The following is a 16,031-nucleotide window of genomic DNA, read 5'->3' as shown; positions in this document are numbered from 1 at the left end:
CAGGCACTTTCCCCTTCGGTGCAGTTCCGGGCACAGCCAGCAGGGGCGCTGGTGGCTCCCGGCCGGGCGCGATGATTCCCCCGCGCCGGCAGGGGGCGCTGTGGCGCGAGCTCAGCAGCCTCTCCACACGGTCATGGCGGATGGGCTGGCAGGAGAGGGGAGAGAAGGGACTTTCCTTTGCAAATGTGTGGGGGCCGAAGAATCGGCCAGCAAAGGGACTGTGGCACTCCCCCAGAGAGCTTATCCTTAGGCAAGACACTTTTTCCTCATAGTGAGGAGGTGTCCCCACAAGAAGGAGCTGGTCTCAGTGCCCCTCTGGGTCTTGTAATGGACTACAGCAGGAACCTCAGAGCAGCAGCGTGGAACAGGAGAGGCGAGCACACCTGAGGTGACAAAACAAAATGTAGCAAATACTCCAAAGCTGTGCCAGGAGCCCTGAGGGTTGAGTGGATAAGGGGTATTGAGTTCAAATGTAGCAAAAAAGCCCTGAAGCAGTGACAGAAAACAGAGGCTGGGCAGCAGATTGCTTGAACAGCTCACCAGCAGTGACTGATCCCAGGGCTGGGCCACTGTGCAGAGGGAATGGACCAGCAGGGAGGGCTTCTGGTCTAGCATGCAGCAGGCCTGCACTCCCAAGCAAGCAGAGGAGCAGAGAAGCAAGCTTGCAAGCTTCAGTCACAGTGCCAAAGGAAAAAGAAAAGAAAGAAACAGTCAAAAAGCATAGGGCAACAGGACATCCCATCAGAGGCACTGTGCAGCATGGCAGCTGTATCAATCCCTCCACAAGAAGAGTAGCCCTGGCCCCTGAGCCCTGGATGATCCCAGGCTGTCCATCAGCCATCATGATACTCCCAGAGCCAGGGGAGTCAGTAACACAAAACAAAACAAAACACAAAATAAAAACAAAACCAAAAATAGATACAGGATATAAAACCATTCCAAAGACATCAAATTACACAAGAATGTCCTTAAAGTAATTTAAAAACTGAAATGATTGCTGACAGTCATGTGTTAATAGTTAATGATGGTGCCAGTATGTGGAAATTATCAAGTGTGATTCTATATGCTTAGTCAAAGCTTTGAAACTTAACCCAGGAGGCAGTATTATAGAGTTATTCAAGAGGTACGTGAGTCATAATTTACATACCAGAGATAGACTGTCGTTATGCTGCTGATATTCTGCACTGGACCTACCCGTGTGGCCTTTACCCTAATGCAAAAATTTCATCTAGTTCATGCCTTAGGACACCTGTGAAAAGTTTCTCTGTAAGTTCTATTGGCAACTGCCTCTTCTAACTAATAGTACTTACATACCAGAGCTATATGCAGCTGTAAGCTTTAAAAGCAGTTGTAGATGAGAGAACATCACTGACTTGTAAGTCGTAATGTCTTTTCATGAAGGGTAAGGCCACAGAAAACCTCAGCTAGTCATAGATGCAACAGTGTGAAGACAACAGTTAGAAACTTCAAATAGTCCCCAACATGTTGTTTCTGAAAAATAATTACACATTTTCCTAGGGGGATGGAGGAAGCTGCCCTCAGATTATGAGGGAAACAAACTATTTTAAGCTGTTATGCTTTATGGGGTTCCAGAAATGTTTAAATTAGCCAAATAATGAAGCCTGGTAATATACTTCATTCTGAAGAGTCATTCTCTCTTCATTAATTCCTTTTACTTGCAATGAGAACTGCCCACAGTTTCAGTGTCACTCTCCCCTCTTTCTTACAGCAGTGTCTGTAGCTTTTCTGCTGCAATATTCAGTGAATATAATAATAAATATGTATATGTATATGATATATGATATATTATATATTATAATATATTATTATATATTATTTTATTATATATAATATTATATATATTATATATAATAATAAATTCAGTGAATATAATAGGTGAAGCTTAGAACTGTTCAAGATCAGTGAAAATTATCTGGGATTTAAAGACTGAGGGAAATCCCAGAAAGGAGTATGTGCATGGTGAGCTTGATAACAGCATTAGCTAGATTCAGCCTGCAAGAAAGACTGATAAAGGGAGGGAGAAGCCTTACGGGGAATTAGAGAAGTATCAAGACTTTTAAGGCTATGTCTTCACTGCAGTCAACATACAATGTTAATCTTTGTCCCTGCCCTGTCTACTGAACCTGGTAGCTTGAGTGTTCCAGTGAATGTAGTGCTAGGTCTGGCTCTGGAAGTCCATTTCACTAACAGTATGTCCATCCCGAAGGTAGGACTGTGGCAGTTTCCACATTGCTCAGAGGGACAGAGATTTTTTGAGGGTTTTTTGGTTGTTTGTTTTTGTTTTGTTCATGTGTTTGTTTTTTCTTTTTTCTTTTTCCTTTTTTTTTTTTTTTTCGGCCTAATTCATTAGGAGAGAATTAGTTTATATGATTAATTTTGCTGAAATACTCAGAATTATGACTTCTACTAGACATGAGTCTAGTAGCTCATGTAAGTTGGAGGTGCGTCATAATTTAGATGTGGCTGGTAGCATGGCTGAGCTTTGCTCACTTAGAATGCATTCATCCTGACTGACTCTACAAAGAATTGTATCTGAGAATGAAAACATTGGTGAAAGACCAATAGGATAAAAAATAGCAGAAAAATAGAATGGGTATTGGGGAATTTAGGACTGTAACTCAGCAAAATATGTAAGCAAGAGCCTTAGTTTTCGGACTGCTTGAAGCTATCCTTATTTGCCAAAATCATAGCAAATGCTGAATTGGAAGGGACCTACCAAGATTCAATTTCTCATTTGTAGAAAACTAATGAGAAGGAACTGGAATTTACTTCAATAGAAGACACAAAGGGGAAGTGGGTGAGTGAAGAGATCTGGAAAAGGACTGAATGAAATGAAACGCAATGCTTGAAGTTCAGAGGATTGAACAAGTGTCAATATTTAGGTCTTGGTATGCAAAATTAAGAAATAAATCAGTGGGTTGAAGAGACTGAAGTACTTATGACAAAAACACACAAGAGGAGAGAAGGGAGATACAAACAGAACCATCTGGGAGTAGTATGGACATTTTTCTGGCATTGGTGATGTGCCAGAAGGTGCTTAGTTTCTTTTTTTCGTGTGTTAATCTGAAGCTGCTAAAGATTTTGGTTAGTTTCTCTGAAAGACTGAAGCAGGTCTTTATAAAAGGAAGAGTTTTGTATAAGAAGTTCAGGTGAAGAGTTGTGTGCTACAGGCCTGTGGGTGTGTGCATGCTGTCTGAAATGGTATTTGGGAACTGTGGTATAAGAGGATATTGCATAATTAGTAAGGGGGGAAGAGGAAAGAGGAATAGGAGAAGAAGTCCTGCAAAAGAATTGCAGTAGTTTGAGCAGTTGAAAGTAGAATGTTTGCAGTGTGCATTTTTGTGGTTTTGAAGTAATTAACTCCCACACCCCATTGCTGTGTCACCACACACCTGTTTTTTATTTGTGATAACTCTGTTTGTCATCACTTCCTGGATATCACTGAGGCTAATCAAACCACATTGTGGGCCACTGATCAATTAAACATTAATGGCCCATTTTGAAAGATTTAGTGAGGTAGTTAGTACTCTGTTGGGGAGTTCACTTGGAAAAATAAGGAGCCTTATGCTTTTTGGTATTATTACCTGACTTTGTCAAATATTTTCTATCTCTAGAATTACAGTGTTTAAAAGAAACACATTAAAATATGGGGGTTTTATGTTGAGGTCAGTCACTCAAAGGAATTTTGTACTGAACTACTTGGAGCATGTGGTGGTGGGCAGTCTGTTTTACTACTGTTCAAGGAAAAGTTTGTTTTTACCCTTAAATGCAGGAACATTTCAGTGGTTTATTGAAGTTCAGGCATCTAGCATTTTTTTTGCAAAAGTAGTGGTAAGATTTTTAGCACTGTAAGCATTGCTGTTAATGGCAGAAATTAATTTGATATCATGTGACTCTCTGTTATCACAGTACTGGATACCAGTGTATTTACTATTCACCTGAAAACACAGCCAAGGCAAAAGAAGTTCTCAGCAACATCAATCATCTGCAACCTCTTATAACAAGCCATGCAGACCTGCTGCTTAGTTCTGCAAGCCAACGTTCTCCGGACAGCTTGAAGAATTCTTTAAAGATGCTTTCAGAAAAAGTAAGATTCAAATCTTCACTGGAATGGAAAATGGAATAACCAAGTCTCTCTAACTGCTGGGGGGTAAGGGGGGTTTCTACATAAATTGACTTTCACAGCATCAGGAAATCTTAAATAAACTTAGCTAAAATAAGCATCAGAATGTTGTTATTAGAAAAATTATATTATTTTGCATTTATGTAGGCTTTCTATATTGAAAAGTAATTAAATCTATAGAGATTGCCTTTATTTAAAAGTATAATTAATTTAATTTAATGTATCTTCTTTATCTTCTTTATCCTCTAGTGGCCACATACTGGAGTTTATCAAAATATATAAATTTATAATTTTGTAGTATGAGGAATCATTATTTTCTGTTCTCTTTCTGTTATTTTTCAAGCTGCTGCTTATGGGAGGTAGTTCACCCCAGATTTGAGTGTAAGGTTTATAATAACAGCATGATCAGAAATGGTGATGCAGCCTGGAAGGAGAAGCTGGGAAGTTGACTCCAGGAGATCTCAAATTTTAATCCTCTTTCTCCTATTATATCCATCTGTAACTATAGGCTCTTCCTCATCATAATTCCTTTAGGTCTAATTAGGGAAGACGTTATTGCCCGTCTGTCTCACAGGCTGATAATAGAGATTAGCTGAAGCCTGTAGTACTTCCCAGCATATGCTATCCTATAAAAATATGAAGCACTATAGCTATGACCTGAGAGGTTGTGAAGAGTTTATCATTGTTCCATGGGTCACCCCTTCAGTAATGTGATCTCAGTATGGCTTAATAACGTGATCAATAACCATTTCAATATATCTTCAGCTACTGGGAAGTGACAGCCCTTGTGGTCTGTTGAGCACCATTATCCCAGTAGTTCCTCATTCAGTGAGAGAGTTCCAAATCTGAATATTGAGCTCGGCTACTTGCTGTGAAGGCATTGCAGAGGAGCAATGGGCGAGAGAAACATTGTTCTCAGTTGCAGATGTGTAAATCCACAGTAACTCTGAGAACGCTGGAGTCACTGTGGATGTCAGGGATAATGGAAGAAAGCTGAATTCAGCCTGGAAATGAAATAGAGGAATTTAGGGAGGGGGGTTGTAGCAATTACAGTGTACCTTTGCATGTAGGAGGGCATTTTTAGCTTTTTATGCATAGAACAAGTGGAGCTGCTCTGTTAGTGGTTTGTTCAAAGAAATCTATGTGCACAGGTGTCATGGGGTAGCTTTACCTTTAAGGTGGTTTTGAGACCTAAGGAAGTTGAAGCTGCTGGTGACTGATGGGAGTCTTTTCTCCTGACCAATTATCAGTCATTTCTAAAATTGACAGCAGTTTTGACCATTAAAAAGTGAATTCAACCTGTGAACACCTCCTTAAGAAGTACAGTCAGAGGTCTCTTGTCTTTCTTTTGTTTCTGTTTTTTGAGAAAGTAGCAAGGCTCTGTCCTAGCCTCCTCCATGCTCCCTTCCTCTCCCTCGGCCAGATAAGGCCACAGAGAACGAAAGTGGGGGCGGGGGGGGGGGGGGGGGGGAGGAAAGGAAAGCAGAGCTGGCAGCCTGGTTTAGTTTTCAGTTTCTGCTGCTGGACTGAAACCTGACACCATGAACTCTTGCAGCTTTTCTAAAGCTTTTAATTCTTTTACTACCTGGATAAAACTCCTTTTTCACAGAGAGACAGAGAAGGAGAGAGACAATCAACATGAAGAAGACATCATAAAACCACCAAAAACAGTGAGGAAAAGAGTTAAGTTTTAAATAGGAAAGAGAGAATAAGGAGATGCTTTACAGCTGAAATATTTTTCTGTTAAAGCTATGGAGATGGACAATAGTACTTTAAAAAGACTCCTTTAATTCATGACAGGGTAGTGAGAAGGAATAGAGTGTTCAAAGTGTGGATGTTGAGCAAAAGAGAGAATACTTGTGATACAGTGAGTTGCTGGAACTGGGTAGAGCAAAGATTTTGAGGCCTTGGGGGCAATGAGAAAACTGTTTTCCAGGAAAGCTCACAGAGACAGATGAAGAAGACTTTTGCCTTTGAATAACTCATCCATAAAAATGACATCCCTAAACTCATGGCCCATACACACCTCAGAGTAATGTGAAATGAGAAGAGAAGAACTGATGACAGATTTCCGGGCAGCTGACATCAGAGCAATAAAAAACTATAACAGAAATAGTTTTCTTATGAGAAACTCCATAGGTTAGCAGAAAGAGACTTCTGTTTCCCTACAAAGACTGATAAAAAGACTGTAGCAAGAATTGGGACTGGTTTTTAACCACCAAAGTTCTAAAGTTTTTTGTCTCTATGTTGTCATGTGTACAAAAGAATAGTCAAGTAGTGAGAGATAAAAGAGTTTTCTGGAAGTTTATTCTGGTGTTCTTATTCTTGTAGTTTGTTAATAAACTGTCTTTATTCCTTTTAAGTTTTAAGCCTGTTTTGCTCTTGTTCTAATCCATATCTCACAGCAAGAAATAAGTAATTTTTTTAGTTACTAGTTTAAAACCACGACAACAGGTAAAGCAAATCAGACAAACAAGTGTTTGTTCTGAAGATCCAAAGTGTGGTTTCTAAGGAATATGTGTGTTTGCTCTGGCCATTTGCCTCTAGGCAGGAAGAGGGGATGATTTCAGAGGGGCTGCAGGCAGCCATGGTACTAAAATAGTGCTTGAACCATGGTAAGCTGGAGACTCTAGCTATAGCAAAGGGCCAAAAAAAAGACAATTCATTCAGTTTGCAAAAGTCATAGATATTTTACATTTATAGCTGGTGACTTAGTTGTGTATGTTCATATCAACTTTTCAGGGCCAGGATTAAATTGCTGTTAGTACATGAGCTTAGGTTCCTAGAAGGAGTCTCAGGCGATGTACTCTGTGGATGTCTGTCTAGCATCTACCTTTTGCTTGGAAGAGATTAATCCAGTTGTCTGACCAACTGCAGCAGGAGTGATTCAATACCTGCTTCCCTGTCTCTTACAAAATTTACTCTTAGGAAAAGATGGATAATGAAGAAATAAGATGTATTGCTGAAGAAGTTAAGTGTGGTGGGACAGCTGCTTGTAAAGAGGGGAAGAGAGATGGGGAGGAAGGACCAAGAAACAACTTCAAGGAAGGGAAGTTCTTCAAAACCCTAAACTCAGTGAACCCACACAATACTGAAATTAGATCCCTCATAGTTAATTCAAAGCCTTATATTGATGTCTTAAAATAATCTATCTGTATAATCTGGTAGTGTACTGGAGAACCAAGACTATCAGAATGCTCCTGCTTATATTTACGATAGAGTAGCACATGCTGTGCTGAATATAATTACATGATACCTAATTGTATTCCTGAGGCGTATGTAGTGCTTCTGCTATTCCACCTGTCCTATACTTTATATATATATATATATATATATATATTTATATATATATATATATATATATATATATATATATATATATATATAAAAGAGTTCTTATATTTTAACTTGATAGAAATTTGGAAATAAAAAAGCTGTTTGAACAAATCATAAAAATTATTTGCCCGGTGATTCAATTCTAAAAGTTTATTAAAAAACATATAATTTGATATATATAATAATTCTTTCTATAATTATTAGGTAGCAGTGAGTAAATCTGAACTATCAATAATGTGAATTATATGAATTTAAGTGTTCATGTTGGAAATGGAAGGACTGGCTGCATGGACTGAAAGTGGAAAATTAAATCAAATAATTCCACTGCTGCATCTTAAATGGAGCTTATTTTCTCATATTAAGTATGGTTTTACTTCTCCATATATAATTTTCAATTTACTGTAGTGTTTTCCTGAGACTAACCTTTAATCATCACTTTTTGTTAATTGATTAAGGAAGCCTTCAGCTGTCAACAAGTGTATCAGCATTTGCAGCTTGCAAAGGCTTGATAAATTCATTTTCCAGCTATGCCTATCTTTTTTTGCAGAAATACTCTTTAGTAGAGTAACTAAAAGAATTTGCAAAGTTTTCATTTCTTTGTATAGACTGGTATTATGATTTCAATGCATTTTTATAAATAGTGATGTTCTGAAAATTTGGCTGTACTGAGCTATTAGAAAATGAGGTTAAAATGTAGACTGCTATTAAACCAGTGGGATCTCTGAATGGAATTTAATTACAGAATCATTTTAGTTTCTGCATGAAAAAATGGAGTCTCACTTCTGTACTGATTTTATTTTAAAAATTGATTTTCCCTATAAAATATTTCTATTCAATTATATTACTTAAACTTTTCAGATCATTACCTAATATACATTGCAGGCATAGTGGACATTCTTTATATCAAGTTATCCAATACTCACAATTTTCTGAAATGTAAAGTATTTTTGATTATGCCGTTACTGATCCAGATTTCAAACAGACATTGTGGGGAAGATAAGTATAAAACCTCAGCAAAACTATGATACTGCCGTTTTTAAGAATAGACAAGTAATGGAGTTTCAACTCTCTTGATATGGAACTATAGAAAAGTCTTGAGGAGGAGCTTTGCTGTTACCACACAACTCCTCAAATCTCATTTTGCCATGGTAAAGCAAAGAATGGTAGGGTTTGATAGCACTGTTCCCCAAAGACTGATTCATTCTCCAAGCTTGCACCATCTGGAGGTTGGAAATGTAAAAAACTGAATTTGTCCTGCAGAGCAATGCAGGACTACAAGGAGACAGTCCTGAGGGGCTGCATATAAGAAAACTGTTAAAAAGCACCCTTTCCCTCAGGCACCAAGTTGGTAAGGAGGAGAAGGAATGGGTCTGGTAAAATTACCAGGGAGATGAGTAGTGTTGCCAAGTCTAAAGAATCCCAAGTCAGGTCTGATTTTGGTTAAAAAATTAACAATTTATCTTACATGTGCCTGAGGTTCTTATTTTTAAAAATGTAGAGATTTATTTGCAGTAAAAGTTTTCAGCCTTTCCATGTGCAACCATTCAGAAAATATTTTTTCCTAAACATAATGAGAATGGAGAAAAACAGAAACTTCTCATTCAAGTACCTAACCCAGCAATTGGAGCCTAAAGAAAACCATCAAATTTTTAAAGTCTTTTTGTCTTAAATATCTGTAAACTTTTGAGAGGGTTTTGAGACAGGAAGGCAAGAAAAAGAAATTGAGTAGGAGTGGATGTATACAAAAGAGGAGCAGGTAGTGTGAAAAAGGGATAGGATAAGAATAGAAGTAGACAAACTGGGAGAAAGTCTTCAGGAGTCTTCTCAGGAGTTCCAGGGAGATGCTGACACTTGAAACTTGTTTGGTTTGGGTTTTTTTTTCTACCATTTCTCCGGCTTTTGCATAAGGAGTACATAAGGGCTGAGCAAAGCTTAGCTGGGCAACCTTTTCTAGCATTTCCTGCTTGTTTAGTTGGATCCTCTGATTCTTACCTACATACCTTCCCACATCCCTGTTTAATTAAGATTGTGTGCACAAAGACACTTCAGCACCTGCATCTGCCTGCACATGGCAATCCACTGTGTTCTGGGAAAGTAGGAAGGGAACTAAATCCCACTGACCTGGGAGAAATGAATTCAGATAATTGTGCTGTGAAAGAAATTTTCATCATCTCCTGTGAACCAGGACTTCTATCTGGGGAGGGGAGCTCTGGGTGGGATGTGTGGGATGTGCTATGGCAGCAGGGTGTGCCCTCTCTCCCTGCTCTGACAGATGAATTCTGTTCAATTTTGTTGAAGTAACCAAAATTAGGACTCTCCCAATTTGTTGCTGTGACTTTGTTAGTTGTTACTCCCTGTAGTGAAAGGAAGCATCTTTGCACCTCATCCTGCTCCTGTTCTGTACATTCTGCCAGCTGATGGAGTAAATAAGCCAAGTCTCCCAGGGGAGATTGGGCCCCGTGTTTGAGACAGAGGAGATGGGCATGTGTGGCACACTGGTGGCAACAACAAGTGCTGTTGCACAATGAAAGTCTGGACATGGTGAAGCCCATATGCAGAAAGCATTTTACTTTTCTCGTTGAGGTGAAAGGGAGATGAATAATGCAGGGAGGTTGAAGGATTTTAAAAATATAGTAAAATTCCAGCCAACATAGAAAATAATACAGAGATTGAATAGCATCTTCAGAAGACCCGAGAAAACTACTTTGGAGTTTCCTTTCTGTAAAATATACATAAAATAAAGCTTGAAATCAGGTGTCACCTACCCAGATATCTGGATTGATACCTACAGGTAATGAAATTTATCTCTGGAAACACTGCTTTTGCAGATACTGCTGTTTCAGCAGTGTAGAGTGGTGGGTTTTATTTAGGGAGATTATTAACCTGGTTAATTGTCACTCAGAAATTATTGGTGCTAGGGCTGGTTACTCTTGGAACTGGTTCTTGCTGAGGCTTGCCTCTGAGGCAAAATTTGGAATTTGACTAAAATGTGAAAAGATGATCTCTATGATAGATAATATACTCTTGTGTTAATCCTTAGAACATTTGGATTGTAGAATGTGATGATATCCCTAAAACCCTCGAAATGTTCCTTATTATCTGTTGGCCTACTTTGTTTTCTGCTTCCCAGGCAGGCCTGAAACAAATACCCACTCTGCCTAAGGGTAATTCAGTGTTACATACCTTTGCTACAGTACTACTGCATTCTTTCGTCTAACCTTTTTATTAATTTGTTTTTTTTCTAGACAGAGTTATTTGTGCATGCATTCAAGGACCAGCTAGTCAGAAGTGCCCTTTTAGCACTGTACACAGCCCGCCCTGGCTGTGTCCTCAAGAAACCAGCTGTGCCTAGGAACAGTGCAGAAGAAGGCGCTGATGCACAGCACCAGGATCATCCTTCTCAGATTAAAAGGCAGGACTCTATACCCCATCATTCTGAGTACGATGAGGAAGAGTGGGTAAGTAGCCATAAACCCTTGGACAGTGTTCAATGAAAAACCCTACAAGCTCAAGCACTAAGTGTCCTTGTCACATATCATTGAAGGGGGGAAAGGGGTGCAAAACTGTAAAATCGTATTTTTCAGATGCATTGCAGATTTTGAAGCTAAATTTGAAGGATTCCCCTAAGTACAGTGTGCTGCTCTGAGACTGCCTGGGTGTGCATATTACAGTGAAGATGAGTATCTTCTTGCCCAGACGAAAAATAGTCTTTCTTTGTTCTTACTTGGGTTGGTTTTGCTAGCTTGGCAGATTTAAAGAACAGCATATGCAGTTCAGAGGGAAATGTTCTTTTCTTCCCCATTCCCTGCAACACCCCTCTCCAGCCCTCAGGCTGTAACCATTTAATATACACCTGAAGTAACCCTCAGCAAAACAGAGCCCTTTGCCCTTAGACTCTGTTCTTAGAGGGTGTCCAAGGTTGTGTAAAAGAATTAAAGATAACTTTTAGATTTTAACATTCTTAGCATATCTTTTATACATATGTATTATTTATATAGCTGAGATATTAGAAATCAATTATTTTGGTAGATGTCTTCATAACAGATCTGTTTCTTTGTTACATATGTACTCAAACTATTTTTATTCAGACCAGGCTCATACTTGGAGTTCATCACTGTATTCTCATAAACGTAAAGAATGTCAGCATATTAATCTCTATTGTAAATAATTAATAACTTGTTTGAGCTATTGTATTACACCTGAACTGTAATTTTCATCCACACGAAAAATAAAGGAAGAAGAATATATTTCTTCTAGAAGAAAGGCAGTTATTTCCAGGTCCATGTATTAAATTGTCAAGAGATTTAAACAATAAATACCTCATTCTTTTATTTGTCCTCCGGTTTTAGAGCCTTTAATTCACTTTTTCTTGTTTTCTCAACAATCTGAGGGACTGGAATTCTTTCCTTGTGATTCTTTCCTTGAACTAAAGCCAAATGTTTGTTTTCAGCTATTGAAACATTCAGAAATTTAAATAACACAATAGTTTTCATAAAAGAGAGAAGTTTACACTGGAAGAAGTGGCACTTTGTAGAATCTGTATTTTAATTTAGTACTGCAATTTTTCATCTCTGAAGAGAAGATAGCTCTGCTGTATTGCATTACTGATAAAAAAAAATCTGGCAAGTGCCAGATAATAGGTCCTCACCTATTAAATTGCATAAGTGGGTCGCTTTAAGCAGTATTTATTTTTTTGGCTGAATCAGTAGGATTCTCTTGATTCAAAATTAAGTGTATCTTTCACTGTTTTCTGAGTTAAACTGAGTCAGAGTCACTGTCAAACTTGAGAGAGGATAAATCTTGGAGAAATTTTGATTTTTCCTGAATTTGAACAATTAGACTTTGGATGGACTTCAGCTCTTTCTGTCAGCAGCGGTGATAAATAATCTGAGTTTTAATAATCAAATTGTCACTATCATGATAGAAAGAGAAAGAAAAAATGCATATGAAATGCATATAAAATTTGAAAAAAACACTTAACCACTGTGAAACTCAAATGTGAAGGAAAATCTTTGAGATACATTGCTTTGCATGCAAAATGCTCTATCCTCTGTTGCTATTGTGGGGTTTTTTTCTCACTGTTACCAAGTACTAGTGCTACATTTTGCAACTGGAATTTTGTTTTTGCCTGAACTCTAAATCATTAAACAACTCTTTCAGCTGACCCTGTTCCACCCACTTTATATGACTGTGTTACCTTATGGTCATCACAGAAATGTGAAGACTATTCCCACTGTTACTGGCAGCAGTATGGATTGAGCTATTTATATTGCACAAGCATCAGGAAAGCATCATTGCCAAAGGAAAAGTGTTTAACTTGAGAGTTTTACATTGTCTCTGGGTAGATATTCTCTTCTCCTCTCACCAGCTGATTCTAGAACCTCCCTGTAGGAGGGCACAAAGCAAGTTTTCATGTATAATACAAGAAAAGGTGGGCACATTGCCACTTGGAGCTGACTGCTCTACACTTCTGACTGGTTAATGGGGCTGGAGCTACAAAGAGCAGATAAAATGGCATTTCCAGTAAGGCCTGTACAAATGCTGATGTGGTGTTCAGACATGGGGCTGAAAGACAAATATGTGTGTGAAATATTCTATTCCATGTGCCACAGCACAAGGGGGTATTAATCATGCACATTACTTCAGAAATTTCCTTTATCTCTGAACAGAGCTCAAAAGGACCTTAAGGAAATATCTGAGTATCCACTCACAAGGAGACACAGCATCGTCAGGGTGCTGGGAAGTGCAGATGCTGTGTCATATCTGGCACAAGTAAAGCACACAACTGTAGTGGTGTATATGGTGGGACAAGAAATGACTGAGCAGCTCTGGTGAATTCAGAAAGACTGAGAAGCCTTTAAAAACAGACACCCTCTGGGACTGCACTGGCTGTCAGTGTTTAGAAGGAATACATCCAGTTAGGTGCAGTTTAGGTATAAAAAAAGTATCCATTCCTGCTCTCTGAAATGAGGAAGCTGTCCTAATTTTTAATGATACTTTCAGATTAAATGGAAATTAATTACATTTTTTTCAATTAGATGAGTAGAAGAGAATTATTTTACAGGTTCATGTTTAATTGTCCTAGGAGAAGTTCCCAGCTTTCACTGACGCCAAGGCCTAGCTTTCCATGGAGATCTTTCAGTGTGCATGTCTGTTTGCCAGTGCCACAGTAGAGGTGACAATAGAAGTGTGACAATGGTCATTTCTAACTAGCAACACCTAGCTATGTGAGCCAGGACTCCATAACATTCCAGATGGTTTCTAAAGTTTGGAAGAAGAAGATATATATGTGGCACTGCTTTGTCTCAAGGGGGTCAAGCCCTATTACAGATTTTCGCCTTCCCTGACATTGCCTTGACTTTTGTACTTAAAGAAGCAGCAGTGAGAGGGAGACAGAGATCTTGTTTCTCTCACTCTTCCATACCACAAACTTATCATCCACATTGCTCTAGCAACTAGTGGGAAACCTGTGACCAGGAGGAAAGTATCCTGCTTAGGAATCTAGGGTCTTAGTATTTCAATGTATCAAGAAATATTTCACCTGATCCTTCACTTTACACAGAAGGTTTATAAGAATGCTTACTTAAGAGGCTGCATAGACTGTATTTTGTCCTTTAATCTGGCACATGTTGTAAAGTGATCACTTGTGAGATTGTTCTTGGACAAATATTGAAAATAGGCTGCTTAAGGAGATGAAAGGTCAATGGAAAGTGTGCTAGGCCACGCGAAAATATTCTAAAAATAGTAAAGGATGACAATATGAAACGGATTTTTTTTTTCTCATGAAGAGTCATAGAAAGCCTCTTGATTTTTACTGATTGGAAATTGCATTTTTACTTGAAAGTTTTTACTGCCAAACTGTAGAATTTCAACAGCCCTCTTAGAAAAATGTGACTGCCTTTGGTGCAGACAGAATAACATCTCAATGAATAAGATACCTCTACATTTTCTATCTGCCTACAATCCCAGGAACTTCCTATGTGGAGAAAAAGAGCTGTGAGACAGGCCCTTGCTCTCTCTCACTTACTTGTATGTAAAAAAGCCAGATACATGATAATAAGAGTGAGCTTTCTGTCAACAGATGTTGACTTCTAAACCCTCAGGGACTGTGAATTTTGCATAGACATCATCTCAATTGCTGGGTTAATAGTTAGTTTGAAAAGAGAAAAGTGCTCTTTCCAAAGTGAAACTGGGGCTCATATTTGTGTTGCTTGTGCAATAACTCCAGATGCTCATTAAGAGCTTAGTGCTTTTTGTGTGGGATTTAAACTCCCCAGGCAGACAGAGGAAAGGGAAATTACATTGCTGCAGCCTCACTGAGGAACTTGAGTTGCATATTCCTCAGCAACTTCAGTGACTAGAAGATCTGCAGCTCCCTGATACACTCTGGCTAGAATTTTTAATATTTGCAGTATTTCACTGCTCTTCATAGAATCCTTCTCCCCAGAATTATACTTGTGCTTGGTAAAAATCAGATGTTTCATGCATATTCTAAATGTTTTTTCAGGATTGCTTGAGATGCATACAGGAGGAAACTTTTGAAGCAATCTGTACCTGCCCTCTGTCTTCTGACTTTTAATTGCATCTAAGCATGTGAATAGCAAATACTCCTATGTCTAATGGTTTGTTTCATGTACAGGTGCAGATATTACCACATGTTGCATTGTACATGCAGCGCTTAAAATAGCTGTGGAATAAATGCAGTTCTGCTTGGGTGTGACCAACTTCTTGCCTCTTGTAAATCAACAATATCTTTTTCATGGTATGGTTAAAGCATGGGTTTATCTAGGGAGAAAATTAAATCATTGTTTCCATGTTCACCTATAAACTGGATGCTCAGTTGTCCCTAAGGCAGCCCACAAGAATGCTCCAGGAATCAGGTTTGGGGAGGTGGAGGAGAGGAACTCTATTGTACAGGTCAGGCAAGTCCATGCTTCAGTCTGCAGGCCCACGTGATGTCTCTTGGTGATGTCAGGATGCCAGTTGTCATAGTTTGTGTCCTCAGGAGGAGGGACCACGGAAAGATCAGATCCCTCTATAAGCCAGGATAAGGGCTTAAGTGCGGCATATAGGTGAAAAGTAACATTAGATTTAAATGTTTGCCTTAGTTGTAGTTCTAGATTTGCCTTTGCTCAAAATCCAAGTGTTGCCATTTATATGGAACTGTGGCATTTCTCTTGAGTTTTCAGTTTTCTTTAACCTTCTCTCTTGTTATTTTTGCAACTTCATTTTTGTGCCTGAAGACCTGACATATACATAATGCTTCTTATTATCTTACTATCTTATCTTATTACGATATTATCTTCCCATTTTTAACCCTCCAGCAAACTCAGATTGCTCTGCATTATTTTCAGAATGATTCAGCATTGAAACGTACATGGTGGGGGTGGGTCGCGTGGTTTCTGTGGGTTTGTTAAGGCTTGGTTTTAGTCTGATTGTGTGTCTTGTGTGCAGCCTCATTTCTTGTATGGCTTGGTTTTTTCCTTTTTGTTCAGTGCTGTAAAAGTAGGTGCAAAAGCTTTGACTTCTGCAGTATGCAGCACCTGAAAGA

At 38.7% G+C, this 16,031-nt stretch overlaps 1 protein-coding gene across 1 annotated transcript in view; it reads left to right on the top strand.

Annotated features, from left to right (window-relative positions):
* Positions 1-16,031, top strand: part of INPP4B (inositol polyphosphate-4-phosphatase type II B) — a 309,603-nt gene that overhangs the window by 229,825 nt on the left and 63,747 nt on the right. The window contains exons 16-17 of the mRNA XM_058837251.1: positions 3,931-4,108; positions 10,726-10,938. Coding sequence (XP_058693234.1) covers positions 3,931-4,108; positions 10,726-10,938 — 391 coding nt within the window. The remainder of the gene's footprint in view (positions 1-3,930; positions 4,109-10,725; positions 10,939-16,031) is intronic.

The sequence above is a fragment of the Poecile atricapillus genome, chromosome 4, assembly GCF_030490865.1.
Source record: "Poecile atricapillus isolate bPoeAtr1 chromosome 4, bPoeAtr1.hap1, whole genome shotgun sequence".
Lineage (NCBI taxonomy): Eukaryota > Metazoa > Chordata > Aves > Passeriformes > Paridae > Poecile > Poecile atricapillus.
Note: the sequence above shows the minus strand (reverse complement) of the source record. Positions and strands in the feature narration are given on the sequence as shown.